This window comes from Typopeltis vanoorti, chromosome 15 (assembly GCF_054136105.1).
Source record: "Typopeltis vanoorti isolate ZY-2024b chromosome 15, IOZ_Tvanoo_1.0, whole genome shotgun sequence".
NCBI classification, from domain to species: Eukaryota; Metazoa; Arthropoda; class Arachnida; order Uropygi; family Thelyphonidae; genus Typopeltis; species Typopeltis vanoorti.
In genome coordinates this window covers 99089509-99113905 of record NC_143563.1, presented here as the reverse complement: position 1 = coordinate 99113905, position 24397 = coordinate 99089509, and the positions used below count along the sequence as shown (strand labels likewise).

The window sequence follows — 24397 nt, the reverse complement described above, 5'->3', positions numbered from 1 at the left end:
CTCACAATTTTAGCAAAATGTCATAAAATTTCAAGTCCCTATCCATTATCAGCTCCTTCATCTTCTCCACCTCCTCTAAAATATTCCCACCAATCCTATACCGTGTATCCCATCTTTGCTTCCCAAATTTTAAAACCTTACACTTTGCAACACTAAACTAACTCCACATTAAACTTCCACACACTGAGCCATTCAAGCAGTCTATTTAGGTCCTCTTGCAAAGCTACATCTGCTCTAATCCTCATAATTCTCCCCAACTTTGCATTATCTGCAAATAACTCTATATATCACCTTTTAAGCCCTTTCCAATGTCATATACATACAAATTAAACAGCACTGACCCCAAAATAGACCCTTGGGGAGCATGACATTAGTGCCATTCCTCTTCTGGGATATCACTCCCCCCATACACAAGCTGCTGATGTCAATCAGACAGCCAATTTCCAATCCAGCACATTAATCTATTATCCAACTCCATCTGTTCCAATTTAACTACTAGTTTGTAATGTGGCAATCTATTGAAAGCCTTTAGAAAATCTAAATATACTACTGTATATGCATTCCCCCTTTGTCCAATATATTCACCACCTTGTTATAATTCACCTAATAATGAAAAAACAAATTTATAATTTCAAAATTATTTTTATTTTTCATCATAATCTCCCTTAAGACTAATACATTTATTCCAGCAATGCTCCAGCGCCATTATCCCATCGCAGTAGTGGTTCTCAGTAAGGTCTGCAAAATACCCCTCTACAGCTGCAATCACCTTGATTCGAAGAAAAAAGCTTCCCAGCAACGAAGAGTTTTAGTTTTGGGAAGAGATAGAAGTCAGAGGGAGCCAAATCTGGGGAATAGGGTGGATGTTCCAACAATTCATAGTGCAGATCCCTTAATTTTCCCATTGCCAAAACACCTTTGTGGGCAGGTGCATTGTCCTGATGAAAGATGATTTTTTTCTTCTGCAAACAGGGTCTTTTCTCACGAATTTTTTTGTCTAATCTGGTTAAAAGATCGGAATAATATTCCATGGTTATTATTTTACCCTTTTCAAGATGATTAATAAAGAAAATGCTTTTAGCATCCCAAAACACCGATGCCATGACATTTCCTGCTGATGGAACTGACTTTGTATTCTTTGGCACTGAACAACTGGTGTCCACTGTTTTGACTGCTATTTGAATTTGCGTGTAATGGTGAATCCAAGTCTCATCCATAGTAATAAATCAACACACAAAATCAGTTTTATTCTTGTTAAAATGCTCCAAGCACTGTTCAGATTTTCATGTGAGTGCGTTTTTGATCTGCTGTGAGCAAGCGCGGCACCCATCTTGCACAAAGCTTTTTCATTTGCAATTCTTCATGCAAAATATACCCTACACGTTCTTTTGAAATGCCTATAGTCTCAGCAATTTCACACACTTTGACTCGCCAGTCATCCAATATTATATCATGCATTTGATCAATGATTTCTGGTGTAGTTACATTTTTTTAGAAGTCCTTCACGTGGATCATCTTCAATGCTGGTATGGCCACGTTTAAACTCGGCAGCCCATTTCTTAATTGTCAAAAGCGAAAAGCAGAATGTACATAAACTTTCAAGAACTTTGAATGAATTTCTTTTGGCGTTAAACCTTCTTTTACGAAGAATTTTATAATCGCACGATACTCGATTTTATCCATTTCAAGGGATGCAGACATTTTTGTTTCAGACAGTGGTATAAAACAAACTACTTGATAGAATGACTTGCAATTTCGCATGGATGCTTATGACAGATGTACCAACTTAAAAAAAAAAAAATCATGCCGATAGTATTGCCATCTATGGTCGAGGCTGAGAACTTTTCAGACCACCCTCGTACTGCTCCAAATACAATGGTTGACTACTCTGACATTTGTAGAAATGTTTTTTATTTGGTTGCAAAGTATGGTCAAACTTGGTTATAACATCATGAGACTGACAATATTTCCTCATTATAACCATTACTCACTACATCAGCGATGAGATAAATCTACCTTCTATTTTTTTTCTCAATAATTCAATAAAAAATAGATAAAAAAGGAAGTATTAAAGAGAAAAAAATATATAATTACATACCTATATATTATTTGTATGAACTACAATACAGTTAATATTAAACACAATTTATTTGCCCATAATTTTAAAACCATACACTTAACCACCTTACCGGCCATTATGGATCAAATACGCATCCTCAAAGGCTTTGTATCCATCATATATTACAATGTAATATCAATGGTATTACAATTTTAATATGCACTTCGCATCCATGATAACCTGGACGTATGTATATATACGTCCTGGCCGGTAGCATGGTTAATACTAAACAGAGTTTATTTCTCCATATTTAAAGTAATACAAATTAATAATAAATACAATTTTAATTACTTTTTAAAAACTGACATCATGATGTTATGACAGATTTTAAATCAATCCAGCGAATCATTGCTATATACAATATAGTTGCATCCAAATTGTTTTCACTTGAGCCTTCAAGATTGGACCATCTATTGAGAATCCTGCATTTCTTTGTGTTGTGAACTATTGATGCAATGCTTCATCGACATTTATAAGGTTGCACTTTCTAAATTTTGTTTCAGTTATGTTATTTTCAAAGCCAATATGTAAACATCCTTATTCTTTCACAATGTTAAGTTACTCCTTTCATTAGAGAAGACAAAGAAATCTTTTTAAATACGTCAACATTTTCTTTTAGTAGACATGTTTCTGATGAAAGGGTTCGCTTTTAACTGATTTTACACTGGTGGCAGTGTTTGGGTAAATCGAGGAAGGAAGGCTAAAGGCTAGACACCGGAGACGTAGGTAGTTAAGGAATGATCACCAAAGACAAGATTAGTTTATAAACGGATCTGTAATATGATGCAAGTGGTCATAAAAGCTAAGTTACTCCTTTCATTTTTGTCTATTCCAAGAACTACCTGAGTAATTAAGGGGTATTTGTATAAGTTACCAAAATTTGCATAGTATATCTATGTAGTATGCTCATTATATAAGTGAGCAACTGTATGGGAATATGCATAAATTAAAGTCATTATGGCTTTTTGCTCATTACAGCTGTGATCTCATTATTTCCATGCTTGTTACAAAGTTCGACTGTATATTATATTTGACAAGAAATTATATTCTTATTTTAATTCTTACCAAAGCGTAAGAAAACAGTTTACGCTTTACTTACACACTTGAGTAAGGATTAAAACAGAAATATAATTTGTTGTAAGTATAATGTACAGAGTGATCAAAATTAAATTAGCCCAGTTTAAGGCCTTGTAGAGTGCTGTCCAGTGTTTCAAATGCTGAGAAAATTTGCAGGAATACACTGTGCATTATGTGAAAGTGATATCTGAGGGGAAAAAAGTAGTTCCAAAATTCACCAAGGGGATTGCAAACACCTAATGCATGGAATTTGTATATTACGAAACTCGATAGGTGCCAGGAGGGTTTAAAGAGATGGACATTGGAGTTTTCCTTCTGCCTGCAGTGATGGCGATAATCTTGCCCCAACGTGATTTGCTCATGAAGCTGTATACCTAAACAACTGCAATGCTGTTACTGTGATCCACAATCTCCATGTGCTCTGTGACAAATGATTGGTCATTTTAAAGAAATCAGATCACTGGGAATTAGACCTGGCAGGATAACAAACCAATCAGTTTGCAACCAACGAATGAAGTTGCTACTGCCATTGTGGAGCAGGCCATGAAAAACAGTGCTGATTCCTGCAGTGCACATGTTGTAGTATCAAGACACATGGATGTGTCTTACACAACTGGCTGGAAAATTCTATGGAAGATTCTGCTTTTCTGCCCATCAAGATAACCCTGATACAGGAGTTGGGCCCACAGGACTTTAAAAGGTGATTGACATTTGCTTTAACCTTCCTTGCTTGAGTTCAGTTGGATATTGCATGGCTATGGATGATTTTGTGAGGAGATGAGGATCACTTTCATTTGAACGGAACTGCGAATTCGCATAATTGCCATGTATGGGGCTACACAAAATCCATATGCAATCCTACAAACTCCTTTGCATCCACCCAAAGTTACTGTCTGGTGCGAGTTTACAACTTCGTTTATCATTGGATCATTCTTCTTTGAAGGCATTCGCCAGTCTGGTCCTGTAACCTGCTCAGTTATGCTAAAAGGTATTGTGTATGATAAACAATTTTGTTGTGCTACAGCAGCACCCATGAATGGATTCAGTCATTTTCATGCAAGATGGAGCCCCTCTACATATTGGTCGATCCGTACAGGAGGTTCATTTCACAGAAGACAGAGTGTTCAGCAGTGCATTTCCCACTTCAGGATTTACCAGGATCATCATTAGTGGTGGTGGTGGTAGACAGACAGTTAAAGTTTAGAGGACATTGCTAAGGTAGCCCATAAGATTACTTGGCTATTGAACATATTAACATGTAGAGATAAGGAAGTTGTTATTCCTCTTTATAAGGCCCACCTCTTGATATGCCCACATCTGGATTTCTGTGCTCAAACCTGGTCTCCCGGGTTTCTTCAGGATGAGGAAGCAGTGGAGAGGATTCACAGGTGAGTGGCCTATGGAATGTTCCCTATGAGGATGGAGTGCAGAGGTTGGTTGATAGGAGAAAAAGAGGAGACATGACAGAAACGTTAAACGTTGCTTAAAGGGTTTTAATAGGATTGATGCAGAGGAAATGTTTCAGCACTTGGCTAGAGGGACCAGAACAAGGGTGTCATCCCTAGAAGTTGAATAGAGGTGTGATTAGTAGGAGTGTGAGGACTAGATTTTTTTTTGCCTGGAGACTTGTGAATGAGTAGAATGGGTTGCCAGCATCAATTATGAGTGCTTTTTCTATTAATGGGTTTAAGGAGAAGTACAATAGATTGGGTCTCCTGCGATGAGTCTTTGAACTCCATTTAGGTGCCTGTATAATAATAATCCTGATAACTTGGCAGCATTGAAAGAGAGCATAATGCATGCAATATCCATCCTGATCAACTGCATTCTGAAGTTGAAAACACTGTACAAAGGACATAGTTTGTAGCGAATCAAGAAGGGCAGCACGTTGAACAGTACTGCACAAGAATGCATAATGGAAGTATATAAAAATGTATTATTTATGTTTGTGCCACTTTTCTCATCCCTACACACACAGAAAAAGTACTGCATCTACATTTGGTACATCATACAGCAACCCCCTGATGGTGAATTTTGGAACACTGTTTTTCTTCCTTCTCAGATATTGCCTCTGCATGACACACAACATATTTATGCAAAGTTTCGCAGCATTTGGATCACTGCATGGCACAAGGCACAAGGCCTCAAGCAGGGATATTTTAATGTTGATTACTCTGATGTCAGATTTGCTACAGGTTCTGTAATCATTTGGAATAGGAACTCCTTATAATCATACATTTCATATTTATTTTTTTACCAATTTTTTTTAGTGTTAACAGCTTGGGATGGGTTATAACCACATCAAGAAAAGCAAGTATTCCACATCCAGTCTGCATGTCTTGAAGAAATAAAATTATTATTATTATTATTAAGTGATGCCTCCAAGGAGTCCAAAGACTCATTGAGGGTGGGCACCTACTCTACAACTCTTTCTCCGCCACTTAATCCACAAAATACAATGAAATGCAACTACCATCATCTACACCAATGCCATCTACTGCCCACCACCACTAGTACTGATTTGTCTGTAAATTGGCCTTGTGTGTACTCAAGGCTGATTTGTCTGTATGCGGAATGAAAACCCAGAGTTTCTGGGAGATAAAAGCTTGCTACCTTCGTACAAGATTGGCTAACTCACCTTCAATTGAAAAAACTCATATAAAGATGATTCGCATTACAATGATAATCGAACTTAGGCCTTTTCGAATTGAAGGGTGCAACCAGTTACCAGGAAGAAAAATCTTGCAGCCTCTAGAGACTTGCTCACTTACCTTCAACTGTCTTTATAAATGTTCCACACCTAGATGATATTCAAACCTAGGTCTTTCCAATTAGAAAACAAGTGCTGTTCTGTTAAGATAAATGTTAAGTGTACAGACCAGAATCATGTAACTAGAGGTATTGGCAGGTATGAATTACCATAATTTTCAAATTCCCAAAATGACAAAAGCAATAAAATACACTTTTTTTTTTTTTTTTTTTAAAAGCAGGTAATGGGAGAGGGAAGTTAAGTATTTACAGCTGAAAATCTGTAATGTTACTTGCATAATGACATGCTTAATACTCTGTTCAAAGCAGAAATGTTATCTGCAAATCTTCCAGGACGGTTGAATGAATGGACAATGTCTCTCTGCCCTACAAATAATAAGTTGTGGGTTTCACTTCTGCTGTGGTATGGATGTTTGTTTTTGGGTATCATATGAATTTTATGCACTTTCTTTTAGGTGGTAGTGAATTTTGCAAATGTGTTTATATATGTATATATCTATGTATATATGCACCATATTTACTTTTTTTATTCCTCATCCAAATGAATGCAAATCAAATACAAAGTCCAACACATGTTAAAGTAAGTTTAACACATACAGGAGTGCAAACCTTTGGATGAAAAACCTTTCTTTTACTGTGAAACAAATGTCATAAATTGGCGTTTAAAAGATTAATTTGATATTACTAATAGTGAATTCATGAATCATTGTAAAGATAATGATAAAATGGTTAAACAAATGGGATATGAAGATTTTAATAGAAAAAGAAATCACATACTCAAAAATATAATAAAGTATTAAGCAGTAATTATTACTGAACAGTAGAATGCATTGTTTCCGTATTACTTACATACTGCAATACCATATACACAATAAAATGAATGCTCACTAAGTTGACTGATATTTTCTTCAATCTTTCATAGAGAAAGAGATTAATATTACTTTATAACAGCAGAGTTAGTGCAATATACATATCCATGAATAATATATACGATCTACAAAAGAAATTAAGCAACACATGGGACTGATATCTCAGTTTGTATTTAGAGTAAAATTTTATGTACAACATAAATGTGTCCAAAACATTTGTATCAAACATAGCTTCCATAATTCATTGCATGCGGATCATGCAATTTAGTTAAAAGTTTTTTCTGACATTCATACAGGTAAGTTAAAATAAAGTGCACATTTTATAGAACAGAAATTAAAAGATAATATTACTGATTGAATCATTAAATGCACAGCAATTACATTTAGAATTTTCACACATAGCGAGAGGTAAATCAATTCTGAATAGTTCTTCCCAGTTCTCTTTTATAGCATTAACAAGAGAAAATAAAGAAAACCTTGTTCTTGTTGTGACTGTCCAACAGAAGTTCTTTTCATCATCATCCACAAAATGAATAGTAACTGTTAAGAAGTTGGTATGCAGAGACTTAAAAAAAAAGTTAAGCATTTTAATAAATCATGAAACAATGATTAGAACATCAATTATTAAAAATATAACAATTTTAATAATTTTAATAAAAAAAATTATAATTTAATAATTTTTTATTTTTTGAAATTATTAATTATTTAAAAATTATAAAATGTAAATCAGTTTTAAAATTTTTAAATTACAAAATAAGGAAAAATCCCTAGCCAGTAGTATTAATGTATACTAATACCTCTTTATACGACTTTCTGCTATAACAGCCTTGTGTAATTATGGCTAAGTTTCGATTTATGGCCTACAATTTTTCAATATACGGCCAAAAAGTCGGGAAACCACCCGTGTACAACTTTTGTCATGTGTTCTAGGCTGGCCGTGCCGTGTAGGAACGCTACTTGCATCTTCTTGTAGTCGCGTAATCTTTGCGTAACACATAATTCGTCCCAGTGTTACATCCTGAATGAATAACTTCATTAAAGAAATAATTCATTCAGGATTTAACAAGTCAGAAAAATCAGCTGAGAGAAAAAACTTGTACTTGAGCAGAAGAACTAAAGTACTAACTGTAAATGGAAATTGAATTACCTCCTTTTAGTAGAATTGTAATACCATGTAAAGAACTTCGTGTATAAATTAGTATTATATGAAATGCATCATGTATACAATGAATGGGTAAATCAGATGTAAACAATAGTCCAAAGGTCACGGGTGGGCCTGAAGCATTGGCAATCTAGAAAAGCGACGCACATTCGGTTCCTGGAAGTATGCTGCTATGATCTCACGATGTGCCGAAGTTCCTGTGGTTGATGAAAGTAGCGGGTGGGAAAAGATCACAGAAAATAAAGTAAGAGGGCGCTATTATAGTAAGAACAGGGTGCTAAAAGGAGGGAAGTAAATGAAGAATAAAAAGGGTTTACGCCCCTTTCTCCAGGTCTTTTTTTGACTGTTTCCCTGGATGATGATGATTTGACTTCTCTCGTGGACCGGTGGTTCCTGATGGTGTTTCGTGGCGATAGTTCGATATCGGAGGGTGCGCCTTTCCCTTCAATGCCTGAACTTCTGCTGGTACTAAAGCGTGAGATGTCAACACATACTGCCTTCGCTGAAAGTACCGATGGAATACTATCGCAGACGCACATTATGAACCCAGCAGCTAGAGTTGAGGATGGCCCAAAACAGATCGAGAATAGATGAGGGAAACTGATGACCATAGTGACCCACCACGTGGAAGCAGGCTTATGGAAGATTCGAAAGGTAATCCAAACAAAGAAGGACATTTCGGACGGACCGGGAGATCCTGCCCCAAGAAATGGTAAAGTAGAGATTTTGTTGTATAATTATCCAGTCGGTAAAAGGGAAAAATCATTGCAGTGTATTAATCGAGTATGGACAGTATTTAAGGACTTTAAGTGATTATTTAGCAGTGGCTAATGTCCATAAGACAAATTGTTAAGAATGATTATAGATGATTGTGACTAGTTTAATACGCAAGACTGACACAGTAGGTAGAATATTGATTAGAAGAGTATAATGTGTATATTATGTGTGTTTGTAGTGTATTAATCGAATATGGACAGTATTCAAGGACTTGAGGTGATTATTTAGCAGTGGCTAATGTCCATAAGATAAATTGTTAGGAATGATTATAGATGATTGTGTCTAGTTTAATATGCAAGATTAACACAGCAGGTAGAATATTGATTAGAATAGTATAATGTGTATATTATGTGTGTGTTAAATCTCTAACTCAAGAGAAGGATTTATTGTTCGTACGTTAGAGTATTAATCAGTTTGATTAAGTTTGATTTAGCATGTCATTGAACTAATTGAAAGTGTATATTATGTCTTTAGATTCCAATAAATGTTTTTTCTTTTATACCTGAGTTTCGCCTGTGATATGAACCAAAACTACCACTCATACTCTACTATGGCTAAGTAAACCAGAATTTACTTAGCCATAGTAGAGCATTTGATTTATGAGTATAAGCACTAAATTTATTCTCCTATGTGCACCAAAGGTCTGGAAAAGTCTCCGTGAATAAGAGTCCCCTCTATTCTAAGATATTGGCTGGCGCAGCTTTAAAAAATAAATTTGTCAATATCTGAAGAGCAGATGCACCCAGACAGAAATTAGAGGATTTGGTTCTTATAGCAAGGAATAACCTTTAACAGTCAGGGTAAGCACGTGAGTAAAATTAGGAATCGGCCAGAGATATAGAATTTGCTTTCCTTATAGAATGAACACGTAAGAAGTGATACAGATATTAGAGTCAAGGAAATTTTGTAAGTCTTGTAGTTAAAGTAGGGAGGTTAAAAGAATGAGGGAAGTAAAATATTTTAGGAAAAGAGCAATGACATTAAAATGGCGCACACGAGAACAACAAACCATATCAAAGAGGAACAAGATATAACAATAAAGGTTCCCTCCTTTCTAGAAAAAAAAATTTTTTTCAAGAAAATTTTTTTTTTTTCTAGACGTCCCTCAATCCTCTGGGAGTTACCTTTCCTTTTTGACTGTTTTTTTTTTTTTTTTTTTGACTTATGCATAGATAAGGCGGTGGCTTTTGCATCCTTTCTAACTGCTTCTCCTACCCTTTCTAACTGCCTCTCCTATTCTTTCTAACTTTTGCTATGCAGATCGCCCTGTCTTTGTCTGTTATATTCACTCGTTATCTTTTAATCTTTTCTGCTAGTTCACTGCATAGCTGAACAAGGTGTTGGAAATCACTCCATCTACCGATTTTTTTTTTTTTTTTTTTTTTCAGTTCCACAATATAACCAAAAAAACGTTAACACATCATCTTATTCCTCTCCAGAGAACTGGGGGAATTACTTGCTATGGGTTTATTGTACGAAAAAATTCAGTGTCGTTCATCTCGGAACTAGTTGGGACAGACATACTTGTACTAGAGCTTACACTGAAATATAAGATTCTTTTCTCAAAATTTCTACTAATTCCAACAAATTTCTGATTGCCTGATATGAATTAAAGACCAACTCACTGTGATAGGTCAATTTACTTAATTTTTCGGGATCTAATCACATCCTACTGGCTGCACCATTGTTATATCTTGTTCCTCTTTGATATGGTTTGTTGTTCTTGTGTGCGCCATTTTAATGTCGTTACTCTTTTCCTAAAATATTTTACTTCCCTACTTTAACTACAAGACTTACAAAATTTCTTTGACTCTAATATCTGTATCACTTCTTAGTTGTTCATTCTATAAGGAAAGCAAATTCCATATCTCTGGCTGATTCCTAATTTTACTCAGGTGTTTACCCTGACAGTTAAAGGTTATTCCTTGCTATAAGAAACGAATCCTCTAATTTCTGTCTGGGGCCGTCTCCTCTTCAGATATTGACAAATTTATTTTTTAAAGCTGCACCAGCCAATATCTTAGAAAAGAGGAGGACTCTTATTCAGGGTGACTTTTCCAGACCTTTGGTGCACATAGGAGAATAAATTTAGTGCTTATACTCATAAATCAAATGCTCTACTATGGCTAAGTAAATTCTGGTTTGCAGTCGTAACCTCTATAACAACATGTTATACCTTTCTTTCAATTCCTCCACCCCCCGCTATGGTTCGAATTAATGAGTGGTAGTTTTGGTTCACATCACAGGCGAAACTCAGGTATAAAAGAAAAAACATATTTATTGGAATCTAAAGACATAATATACACTTTCAATTAGTTCAATGACATGCTAAATCAAACTTAATCACACTGATTAATACTCTAACATACGAACAATAAATCCTTCTCTTGAGTTAGAGATTTAACACACATAATAGACACATTATACTATTCTAATCAATATTCTACCTGCTGTGTTAATCTTGCATATTAAACTAGACACAATCATCTATAATCATTCCTAACAATTTGTCTTATGGACATTAGCCACTGTTAAATAATCACCTCAAGTCCTTGAATACTGTCCATATTCGATTAATACACTGCAATGATTTTTCCCTTTTACCGACTGGGTAATTATACAACAAAATCTGTACTTTACCATTTCTTGCGGCAGGGTCTCCCGGTCCGTCCGAACTGTCCTCCTTTGTTTGGATTACCTTTCGAATCTTCCATAAGCCTGCGTCCACGTGGTGGATCACTATGGTCATCAGTTTCCCTCATCTATTCTCGATCTGTTTCGGGAACTGTAGCTGCCGGTTCATAATGTACGCCTGCAATAGTATTCCGTCGGTATTTCAGCGAAGGCAGTATGTGCTGACATCTCACACTTTAGTACCAGCAGCAGTTCAGACATCGAAGGGAAAGGCGCACCCTCCGATATCGAACTATCGCCATGAAACACCATCAGGAACCACCGGTCCATGAGAGAAGTCAAATCATCATCCAGGCAAAACAGGCAAAAAAAAAAAAAAAAAAAAAAAAAAAAAAAAAAAAAAAAAGCCTTCAGAAAGGGGTGCAAACCCTTTTTATTCTCCATTCACTCCCCATCCTTTTGCACCCTGTTCTTACCACGATAGCGCCATCTTACTTTATTTTCTGTGATCTTTTCCTGTCCGCTACTTTCATTGACCACGGCAACTTCGGCACATTGCAAGATCATAGCAGCTTCTTCGGGAACCGAATGTGCGTCGCTTTCCTAGATTTCCAATGCCTCAGGCCCACCCGTGACCTTTGGACTTGTTGTGTCGGAAATAGGACTGACTCATTCCGTAAGCCAATTTGTTTCTGACCCAACACAGAGACAATGAAAACCTAAGAATAAGGACATGTTTACACTTCCAAGAACAGGGCTAAGGGAGTTCTGTATATATTCACTCAAAGGTATATCAACTCGACTGAGATTATTAATATTGTCCTTGTAAAGTAAGCAAAGGAAAACTGTGTTTCAAGACCAAAATTGTTGTTTTAATATGCTTAAGAGATCTATGTTTTAGAATCATGTTAAAACAGTTCAGAGTTGAGGTGACCAATCGGCCGTAGCTAAATATGTGACATAGTCAACGAGAGAGGGTGCTCGCAAGGGTGATATAAGGCATGGCGCAAGACTCAAACACGCTCTTGTTTTCTGTTCCTGTGTTCACGTCCAAGCCTGGATAGCTGAGGAAGCTTGTCGCCGGTGCCCAGCAACAATCTCCTGGTTGCTGTTGTAACTGAGTCGAATAAAGCTACCTGAGGAATGAAGTCAGAATTTCAGTAAGCAGCCAGCCATTGGTGAACCATGGCAATGTAAAGCCAGCGAAGGGCAACCTTCGAAGAAAGCAGAAGTAAGTCACTGACGCCATAGAAACACGTGGCTAGGGAAAAGGGAAGTCTGGCCATATCGGAAGTGAAAGACAAGATGGTAATGTACAACCCTTTCATATATATTCTAGAATTGTAAACCTCAAAAAAAAAAAAAAAAAAAAAAAAAAGGAAAAGGAGCCAAGGTTTTGAGGAGCTCCATACATTATCTTACCCATAGTGCCTTAATGACTGTTTGGATCTGTGTCAAGTAAGCTGGTGCGATTCCAAGCTTGTGCCGAGAAGGGAACCTAACCTTTGCACTGTTTGTCAGGAAGAAGCTATTTTGCTGTAGTGTTAGATATTAGCCTGATTTTCACTTATAATGTGGGCATAGAGACTTTGCAGAATTGAAATTTGTTTTTCATGTTAGAATAAAAGTTAGAAAGAGTTTGATATACCATGTATAAAGTTTATATCTAATTGTGCTTAGAAAGTGAGCATAGAGTAACCCTGTATGGATAAGTCGAGTCTGAGCTTAATCATAAGACAGAGATATATATTTGAACTACTTAAGCACAAGGATTGAAATTTTGGATATCTTAATCTAAAGAGGGGGATGGGGGTTCAGACTGTCACTTTAGTTCAAAGAAGGTTACTTAGCATTGATATTTTTACTTAAAGTATATCTTGAATGATTATACAAAAGTGTATCCATACTAGTGTTTTAATAAATGTATTCTTTTATATCAAAGTTCTTGAGTTCTGTTCCTCTGAGACTGACTTACCACATATAAAAACTTTCGGACCTGTGTGAGTAAAGGGGGGGGGAACAATTCATGCAAGAAAGAGAGGGGGGAACCGCGACTGCATATCACGTGATCCCTATATTAATTAATGTTAACTATTTGAATATCAGAAATTAGTTAGTTAGAACTCAATTAAGATTGAAAATTAATAGAGAGATACTGAGTTAGTAATAGAGTGTATCAATTGAAAGTGTAAGTATGTCCTTACCAACATCTACTGAGATGAGCGACCCAGAGTTTTTCAAGAGCATAACTCCTCAACAAATTTTCCGTCAGTTCTCTGGCGAAGAATCAGACAATGTGGGATCATTTTTTGAATACATAGAAGAACTTAGAAAGATAGGGCAATGGACTGACTTCCATTGCCCTATCTTTCAGTTCCAGTTGCTTATTCTGCTCCGCAGCAAGTTGACTGGAAGAGCAAAAAGTTTCTTTTACTCCTCGCCACTATTGAAAAATACACTGGACTACCAGAGGTTGAGGCAAATTCTAACCTCACAATTTTCCAAGACAAAAAAAAAGTGGGAACAAACCTCTGGAAGCTCCAAGGAATAAAACAGAAAGAAAAGGAAAGCATCCCCGAATACTATAACAGGTTACTCACATTTGCTAATACACTGAGTGTACCTGAGGATGAGAAACGCCATTTGGACTGGACTGTGTTCCAACTTTTCAGAGTAGGCCTAAGACAAGAACTAAGGGAGGCAGCATTTGCAAAGGGGATATCTAACTTAAAAGAATGGCATGATACCGTTATAGAAAGAGAACAGCTGCTTGGGGACATCTGCCCCGCAGCCTCTGTAAGCCACATAAATGTTGTGAAGGATAGTAAAGGAGATAATAGAAGCCCAAGTCAAACAAGGGAGGGAAGAGAAAAAGAAGTGGAGAGATGTCAGAAAATGCAGGAAAGTGTTGAAAGAAGCAAAACTGAATCAGTCCGTAATGTCGCTATTGACATCTGTAACTTTCGTGAAGTTCGCTCCTTGGTCAGACAACAAAAAAGTACAACAGCCGCTCATAGAACGACTTGACTTAGTAATCAGTCAGTTAACGATAAACCCTTCCAATGATCAGAGTTCTCAAATGGTTCAGGAAGAAAAGGTAACTAATTTCATTCATCGGGAAGTAGAAAAATTGCAACAGCCTGTGCTCGATAGAATAGACTCCCTGATGGAAAGGTTAACGGAAATGTCTTCTGCAAAAAGTGGATCGAACTCTCCTTTGTCTTTGGACGGAGAGGTTAGACAAGGTTTCCGCCGAGAGATTCCTAGGCACTACAGATGTGACAAATTAGGGCACATTGCTCGCGACTGCTTTACTGCACTAGGAACCTCAAGAGCCAGGTATCAACCTGAAACTGCATCTCACATTTGTGCCAAACCAAATGAAAAGGGAGGGAGAAAATTCACCGGGATGACCATAAAAACAAGGATATGCAGAAGGGATATTAATGCACTCTTAGACACCGGCTCTCAGGTTTCTATAATATCTGAGAACTGCCTCAGGGAACTGGGTACCTGCGTGAACATAAGAACTAAGAGAGTGAGGAAATCCATTAGACTCTTAGGGATATCCCCCCCTCTATGGCTCATGCCCAAAAGCATGTGAGGTTAAAAGTAGAATTCATAGGATTAGGCTTATATGCCTGGCATAACTTCCTAGTTCTACCCAAGAACTCGCTCTCTCACGTGGAGATGATTTTTGGTGAGGACTTCCTAAAGAAGCACGGATTCTCATGTAACTATCCCAAAGTGAGCATTCAGTTCCGAGGTAAAAAGGATAACAGAACAAAGAATCAGAAGTTCGAATGTCAAGGAAAGGAGGACAAACCCTTGCTCAGCGAGACTCAACGCAGGAAGGAAGCAGAACTGAAGAAAGGAAGGGAAGACCCAATTACTGACACAGTCTAAGATTGATACCAGTCGAGATTACAGTCGAGAGAGCAGATAGCAATTTGGTCACAGGTGAAGGGAGCAAGGAGATAGAAAAGGATAATTTGGCTGAAAGTAAGAGCACACATCTGAGTGAGCAGCATATGCGGATCAAAACCCCACACATTTATCATGTTACTGCCGAAGGTCAATGCGCACTGGAAAGACCACCCCACCGAGGACTAGAATTTTCATGGGAAGAGATTCTTGTTATAGAGAGAAGGGGGAGATGAAGAGTAAGAAACAAAGAAATTTTTTTGTAACTCCGTTAAGAAAAAATTTTAATTAAAGGGGGGGACTTAATTGTTACATCTCATGTCTCTTCCTTTTACGTTATTTCTTTTAACTTTCTATCTTATCTTTCCTTATATTCTATGCTTTATTTATCTCTCATACGTATCAGGGATTCCGTTGCCGACAAATTTATTTTAAGATCGACTGCGCCAGCCGGCAACTAATTTCTGATATTCAAATAGTTAACATTAATTAATATAGGGATCACGTGATATGCAGTCGCGGTTCCCCCCTTTATTTCTTACATGAATTGTTTCTCCCCTCTTACTCACACAGGTCTGAAAGTTTTTATAAGTGCTAAGTCAGTCTCAGAGGAACAGAACTCAAGAACTTTGATATAAAAGAATACATTTGTTAAAACACTAGTATGGATACACTTTTGTATAATCATTCAAGATACACTTTAAGTAAAAATATCAATGCTAAGTTACCTTCTTTGAATTAAAGTGACAGTCTGAACCCCCATCCCCCTCTTTAGATTAAGATATCCAAAATTTCAATCCTTATGCTTAAGTAGTTCAAATATATATCTCTGTCTTATGATTAAGCTCAGACTCGACTTATCCATACAGGGTTACTCTATGCTCACTTTCTAAGCACAATTAGATATAAACTTTATACATGGTATATCAAACTCTTTCTAACTTTTATTCTAACATGAAAAACAAATTTCAATTCTGCAAAGTCTCTATGCCCACATTATAAGTGAAAATCAGGCTAATATCTAACACTACAGCAAAATAGCTTCTTCCTGACAAACAGTGCAAAGGTTAGGTTCCCTTCTCGGCACAAGCTTGGAATGGCACCAGCTTACTTGACACAGATCCAAACAGTCATTAAGGCACTATGGGTAAGATAATGTATGAAGCTCCTCAAAACTTTGGCTCCTTTTCCTTTTTTTTTTTTTTGAAGTTTACAATTCTAGAATATATATGAAAGGGTTGTACATTACCATTTTGTCTTTCACTTCCGATATGGCCAGATTTCCCTTTTCCCTAGCCACGTGTTTCTATGGCCTCAGCAACTTACTTCTGCTTTCTTCGAAGGTTGCCCTTCGCTAGCTTTACATTGCCGTGGTTCACCAATGGCTGGCTCCTTACTGAAATTCTAACTTCATTCCTCAGGTAGCTTTATTTGACTCGGTTACAACAGCAACCAGGAGATTGTTGCTGGACACCGCCGACAAGCTTCCTCAGCTATCCAGGCTTGGACGTGAACACAGGAACAGAAAACAAGAGAGTGTTTGAGTCTCGCGCTGTGCCTTATATCACCCTTGCGAGCACCCTCTCTCGTTGACTACGTCACATATTTAGCTACGGCCGATTGGTCACCTCAACTCTGAACTGTTTTAACATGGTTCTAAAACATAGATCTCTTAAGCACGTTAATAAACAACAATTTTGGTCCTGAAACACAGTTTTCCTTTGCTTACTTTACAAGGACAATATTAATAATCTCAGTCGAGTTGATATACCTTTGAGTGAATATATACAGAACTCCCTTAGCCCTGTTCTTGGAAGTGTAAGCATGTCCTTATTCTTAGGTTTTCATTGTCTCTGTGTTGGGTCGGAAACAAATTGGCTTACAGAGTGAGTAAGTCCTTTTTCCTACACAACAGACTATTGTTTTCATCTGATTTACCCATCCATTGTATACATGATGCATTTCATATAATACTAATTTATACACGAAGTTCTTTACATGGTATTACAATTCTTCTAAAAGGAGGTAATTCTATTTCCATTTACAGTTAATACTTTAGTTCTTCTGCTCGAGTAAAAGTTTTTTCTCTCAGCTGATTTTTCTGACTTGTTAAATCCTGAATGAATTATTTCTTTAATAAAGTTCTTCATTCAGGATGTAACACCAGCCTTCTGTAAACGTGCTCATAAGGATGCATTTAGTGATCAGTTTAGTAAATTAGGTAAATCCTCAGTATCAAAAGTAAGTGTTTGTTTCTTCTTGCATTCTGTTTCAACTATAAACATTGTTGATAAGTACATAATATGCATTTGTATGTAAATACATAAAGTGTGTATGTATTCGTGTTGCTATAAAGTGTGTACATTATAACTGTTATTATTTTTTGTTTTTTAAACAGAATTCAGTATGTATTTGGGGGAAACATGAGCCCGAAACGTTCTTTAAATTTGGAGAGTGATAGAGTTAAAAAAAGAAGCCGAAAATCTATCTCACTAGAGACTAAACTAGATGTTTTACGTTGTATAGAAGCTTCTGAAAAAATGTTTGATATATATAAGGCATTAGGGCTTGTGAAATCTAAGGTTCAAACAATTCGCGTGAACAAAGAAAAAATTAATGCACATTCACAGTCAGTTGCACCTTTAAGTGTTTAAAAATTAACACGGCAAAGAAGTAGCAATATGGAAATAATGGAAAAATTATTGAACATATGGATTGAAGACAACAATCAACAGAGGATGTGAATGAGCCAAATGACTATCCAGGAAAATGCAAAAAGTATTTCTGAAAATTTGAAGAGTGAAGATACTAGTGAAGGTCCAGCAAATGAAACTTTTCTAGCAAGCTGCGGTTGGTTTGAAAAATTAAAAAATTGCCAGAATTTGCATAATATTAAAATGAAAGGTGAAGCAGTTAGTGCCGATGAAGCTCTAGCCTATCCAAACATTTTGAAATTAATTATTGAAAGAGGTGGATATACTTTCCTCAACAAGTTTTTAATGTGGACGAAACAGCACTTTATTGAAAACGAATGCCTGAAAGAACTTGCATTTCAAAGAACGAAAGGGCTGCAATATAATTTCTGGGTATAAGGTGTCCAAAGAGCACTTAACTTTGCTCCTTGGTGCGAATGCGGCAGGGGATTTTAAGCTGAAACTGCTTTTAGTGTATACTTCTGAAAATTCAAGAGCTTTAAAAGGATTGAACAAGGAACAATTGCCCGTCATTCGAAGGTCCAACAACAAAGGTTGGATGACCAAAATACTCTTTAAAGATTGTTCAAAAATTATTTTTGCCCTGATGTCAAAAAATACTTGCAGGAAAAAAATTTAAGTAACAAATTCTTGCTCCTTTTGGATAATGCTCCACGGCATCCAGTTGAATTATCTGAAGATGTGGAGATTGAATATCTACCTAAAAAAAACAACGGCCCTAATCCAGCCAATGGATCAGGGTGCAATAGCTACTTTTAAGGCATATTATTTATGAAGAACCTTTCGAAAAAACTTATAAATGAAACCGATGGCGAATCGTCAATTAAAGAGTTCTGGAAAAAATTGAACATCAAAGATGCTATGGACAACATTAGCGAATCATGGAATGAGTTGAAATTAACCACAATGAACCATGTTTGGAAAAAAATTTGGCCAGAATGCATTACAAGTAATGATTCTGAATTTAAACCCCTTTCTGAAATTAGACAAAGTATATTGAACCTAGCAAATGAACTTGGTTTTGAGGATGTGGAAGAACGTGATGCAATCGATTTACTAGATGCTGATAGAGAACCACTTTCTAACGAAGAATTAATACAGTTAGAAACAAACCATACATTTGATGAGGAACAACAAGAGCCAGTTGTTTGTCGACAATTAACCTCAAAGGATTTATCGAATGCACTTACTCATTTCGAAAAAGTAATAAACATCCTACTTCAAAACGATCCTAATGAAGAATGCAGCACCAAATTTTCTTGCAGCATTAACACAGTTATTAACTGTTACAAAGAATTGCAAAAAGAAAAAGACTCAATATAACAAACGTTGGACAAATTTTTTAAACCGAGTCCTCAGACAACAACAACAGATGGTGACACTAACAAAGTGATGTCGTGCAATTCGTCATCAGATTGATTCGAAAATTAAAAAAAAAACTGTTCATTTGTTATTTGTGTTTTATTTCATTTTATTTTATTATTATTATAGAATTGTTTTTTATTTAATTAATAATAATATTTAATAATAATTTATTAACATTAATAAATCATTAATAAATAAATAATTTTATTATTATCAATATTGTTTTTTTTTTAAATTTTATAAAAAACAGTTTATGAATAAAGAATAATTTAGTGATGAAGAGCCATGAAGTGATCACTTATGTTGTGGCTAGCCATATGCAGATTTCTGTTAGGAAAGGATATATGTGGAAGCAGGGGCATGGCAAGGGTATTTGCTGCCTGGGTGCAAACTTTTATCGGCCACCCCTAATACTGCATTGTATAATCCAGATTAGATATTAACTACATAAAATGATGCCTGGGGGCGATGCACCCCTTGCACCCTCAGATTGGCGTGGCCCTGTGTGGAAGTACAAGTCCTAGTGATTATGACGTGCTTAGGAGACTACTCAACTCATCATTCCGTGCTGTGGCTTGGGGCTACGATACGGAATGATGAGTTGAGCAGTAAGGAAATAAATGCTGCTTGGGAACTAACAAAGAAATACATGACGACATTAATGTGTAAATGTATTCTGAAGGTCAAAAGACTGAATAAGGTAGGCGTAAAATGGATAAAGGGAATTATGCATGAACTCTGGAAGAAGGAGGATTTTGAAGGCAGCACAAGGTGAATAATGGTAATAATCAGTTACATAAAGAATATAAAGAGCAAGCCAGGAGAGTGATTCAGTAAGGATAACAAAAAGTGCAATATGAGCAGAAATTACCAAATCAGGCAAAGAAAATCCCCAGAGTTTTTTTTTAGATATGTGACAAGTAGGAAGAATGATTATGGTAACTGCTGCAGAAGACATTTGTTGAAGTATTCAGTGATCATTTATAAAGGTGTTTCATCCTCATCAGGGTGAAATCACAAGAAACTCATCATGTTGGAGGCTTAATGGATTTTTTACAACACTCAGAAAGGATTAAAACAGAATTTAGTACTTCCTATATTTCGTCTCAGTCACTGAGACATCTTCAGGGATTACAAAAAAAACTAATGTAACATAAACACAAATAACAAATAATACTGAGCTCAACCACGTGGGTGACATTAAAGTCCTAACTAGGTGGAGTGCCTCTAAGGGCGGTTGTAGGTGGCCTGGAATGTAGGGTGGGACCTCTGGTGATAAGTGTTTCCCAAATCTTAGGAAGCTTAATGCAACTATATTTATTAAGATTTGGTTGATTTCTGAGAGCTGCTGCTGATTCTAAGAATACTCTCTCTTTTTTGAATTTGCTGTGGCGGAGCATGGTGGTTTTTTCCCATGAGATCCTATGGGTTGTATCCAAGACATGGTCAGCAAGGCCTGACTGACCATAGTCGTGGTCGCATATGTATGACTTGTGTTCCTCCAGGCAGATGGTTGCTGATCTGCCTGTCTGTCCAAAGTATGCCAGCTTACAGGAACATGGTACTTTATAAACTCCAGGCACTGAGAGAAGAGGGAGTTGATCTTTTTGTAGAACGGATAAGGGTAGCAAGTTTGCGGTGGGACTTAAATGCAGTGTGTAGGTTGTACTGGTTTAAAATCTTGGCTATTTTTTTGGATGTGCCATGGATGTAGGGCATTTCTAAACTCTTCCTGACGAGAAGACCGGGAAATGGGGGAGAAACTGATTATTTTTTTGATACTATGGTTGCTATAGCCATTGGAGAGGAAAGTGTTGTGTATGTGGTCAAGTTCAATTGTAAGGGTGGTTCCACTGGAACAAAGATTGTGGGTTCTCTTGGTAAGAGTTTTAATAATGCCATATTGTTAATATGGCATTATTAACAATATGGTGGTGGGAGAGTTTGTGAATGTATATGCCTGTGTGTGTGGGTTATGTATATATAGTGAAGGAAAGTGTACTGTTAAGAAGGCGTGTAACTAAGGTGTCTGACCTCGGCCAGAATTTCGGGGTCGCTCCGAAAGAAGTGCCAGTGCTTGATGCAATGTTTAATATCGAACGTAGGATCTGTCGCTTAGCACCGGAGATAGCAAATAACATCAGGCTTGACGTCGCCAACATCCTCGCCCAGTCTACGCCTCCATAAAGTAATTTATCGTCCGCCCAACACACTGCTCTCATGAAATTATGGAAAGAGAAAAGTATTGTCACCACCAGAGCGGATAAGGGTAATGCCATGGAATTAAATCGAAAAAAAATTATCCTCTGAGATCGCTCGACCTAACCCCACAAAAACACAAGTTAAAAAATTAAAAAACATACTTGAAAAAGTATCGTCCTGGCCCCTGGACATCACAAAAAAAACTCAAGCCTTTCTATCAACAAACCCAATTCCCCACTAAGACCAATAGTAGATGCCACTAATGCCGTGCTGCTACAAACTGTCAAAACAACTAGGCAACTCTCTGACCCCCCCCCCACCTCTTGGACTTTTCACATCCAACATAAAAAACTCTACCCATTTTAAAACCCTCATAGAAAATTTAACCTTAAATAACACACATATATTGGTAAGCTTTGACATCTCCTCATTGTTTACCAATATCCCCTTATTGATACCTTAACACTCTTAGAAAACATTTTTCCTTCTGACATCTTAGATCTCTTTTCCTTTGCCATCAATTCTGATTATTTTTCTTGGAAGAACAAAATCTACAAGCAGACAGAGGGAACCACCATGGGTTCCCCCCCCCCTTGCCAATTTTTATATGGAAGATTTTGAAAAACAAGCCATAGACTCAGCCCCTCTCAAACCTTCTATTTGGCTAAGATATGTTGATCATGTCTTCTCTATTTGGCCTCATGGCCAACACACAATAGACTCCTTCCTCAGTCACCTCAACAGCCTACATCCAAGAATCCAGTTTACGATGGAAAGGAGAAAAGAACAATTTTTTACCCTTCCTAGACACCTTAGTTACGCGACTTCCTAACGGTACACTTTCCTTCACTGTATATACAAAACCCATGCACACAGGCAGATACATTCACAAACTTTCCCACCATCACCCTGCTCAACAATATGGCATTATTAAAACTCTTACCGAGAGAGCCCACAATCTTTGTTCCAGTGGAACCGCCCTTACAATTAAACTTGACCATATACACAACACTTTCCTCTCCAATGGCTACAGCGACCACAGTATCAAAAAAATAATCAGTTTCTCCCCCATTTCCCCGTCTTCTCGTCAGGAAGAGTTTAGAAATGCCATCACCATACCCTACATCCATGGCACATCCAAAAAAATAGCCAAGATTTTAAACCAGTACAACCTACACACAGCATTTAAGCCCCACCGCAAACTTGCTACCCTTATCCGTTCTACAAAAAGATCAGCTCCCTCTTCTCTCAGTGCCTGGAGTTTATAAAGTACCATGTTCCTGTAAGCAACCATCTGCCTGGAGGAACACAAGTCATACATCTACAACCACGACTATGGTCAGTCAGGCCTTGCTGACCATGTCTTGGATACAACCCATAGGATCTCATGGGAAAAAACCACCATGCTCCACCACAGCAAATTCAAAAAAGAGAGAGTATTCTTAGAATCATCAGCAGCTCTCAGAAATCAACGAAATCTTAATAAATACGGTTGCATTAAGCTTCCTAAGATTGGGAAACACTTATCACCAGAGGTCCCACCCTACATTCCAGGCCACCTACAACCGCCCTTAGAGGGCACTCCACCTAGTTAGGACTTTAATGTCACCCACGTGGTGGATTTGTTATTTGTGTTTATGTTACATTAGTTTTTTTGTAATACCTGAAGATGTCTCAGTAACTGAGACGAAATATAGGAAGTACTAAATTCTGTTTTAATCCTTTCTGAGTGTTGTAAAAAATCCATTAAGCCTCTAACATGATGTCCTCACAGGACTAAAGCCTCTACACATGGGCACAAGAAACTCAACTGTAGAGGACATAGGAGAAGATAGCTTAATTGTGAGTGAGAAGGTATATGAGAAAAGAAATAAACTTGATGTCAATAAGGTGATAAGATTTGATGACACATCACCACATATCTTAAGGGAATGTTCCAGTGAATTGGCAGTAGTAATGGCATGTCTGTTTAATAAGTCTTACAGCAGCACAGGTTCCAAGAGAGTGGAAAGAAGGTAAAATTGTTCCAGTGCATTGAGGTGGTGATAAGGCTGTGGCTATAAATTATAGGGTAATTTGTATATACGAAGTTGTGTGAAGGTAGTACTACAAAGAGATTGGTGAGAACTAGGATAGAGAAATGGGCTGATAACAGCAATATTCTCTGTGACTGCCAGAATGGGTATGTTAAAGGGGAATCACATGCTTTACTAACTCATGTTCTATAACAGGGTGATAAATGCCGTGGACAAGGGAGATGCATATACAGTGATAAATTTTGCAAACGCTTCTGATAGATTGCCATATAACAAGCTGTTAAATAAATTGAAACAAATGGAGTTGGATCGGTGAATGGCTGTCAGATAGATATCAGAAAATTGTATATATGGGGGTGCAGTATCCCAAAAGAGGCAGGTTACTAGTCATACTGCAGGAGTCAGTTTTGTCAATTTGTATATAAAAATAACTCTATACATCTATCTCTAATTTTATTATTAAAATTTTATAGATTAGAGATAGATGTACAGAGTTTTTTTTTGCTTGTTTGCAATTAAATTTGTCATCATCATCATCAAATTCCTGACATCAAGGAGTGTAACAGGATTATGATAGTACAACATGAAAAATTTACACCATTACTAACTTCCTATCTACAATTTTCCTCCAAATCAGTCTATCACTTGTCAAGACTCCAATATTATCATTATCAGATCTTATATTTCTATCATCTAAGGCACATTGTACCGTATCAATCCGCCTATATCTTGGTCTTCCTCTGGGTCGT

General features: G+C 36.9%; 1 protein-coding gene across 15 annotated transcripts in view; it reads right to left on the bottom strand.

Annotated features, from left to right (window-relative positions):
- Nucleotides 1-6703: 6703 nt before the first annotated feature.
- LOC150099022 (uncharacterized) overlaps nucleotides 6704-24397 on the bottom strand; it is a 589139-nt gene continuing 571445 nt past the window's right edge. For all 15 annotated transcript variants that reach the window (XM_090405631.1, XM_090405632.1, XM_090405630.1 and 12 more), the window contains one exon: nucleotides 6704-7399. In XM_090405631.1, the coding sequence (XP_090261757.1) occupies nucleotides 7169-7399 (231 nt within the window). In that variant the 3' untranslated portion in view covers nucleotides 6704-7168. The remainder of the gene's footprint in view (nucleotides 7400-24397) is intronic.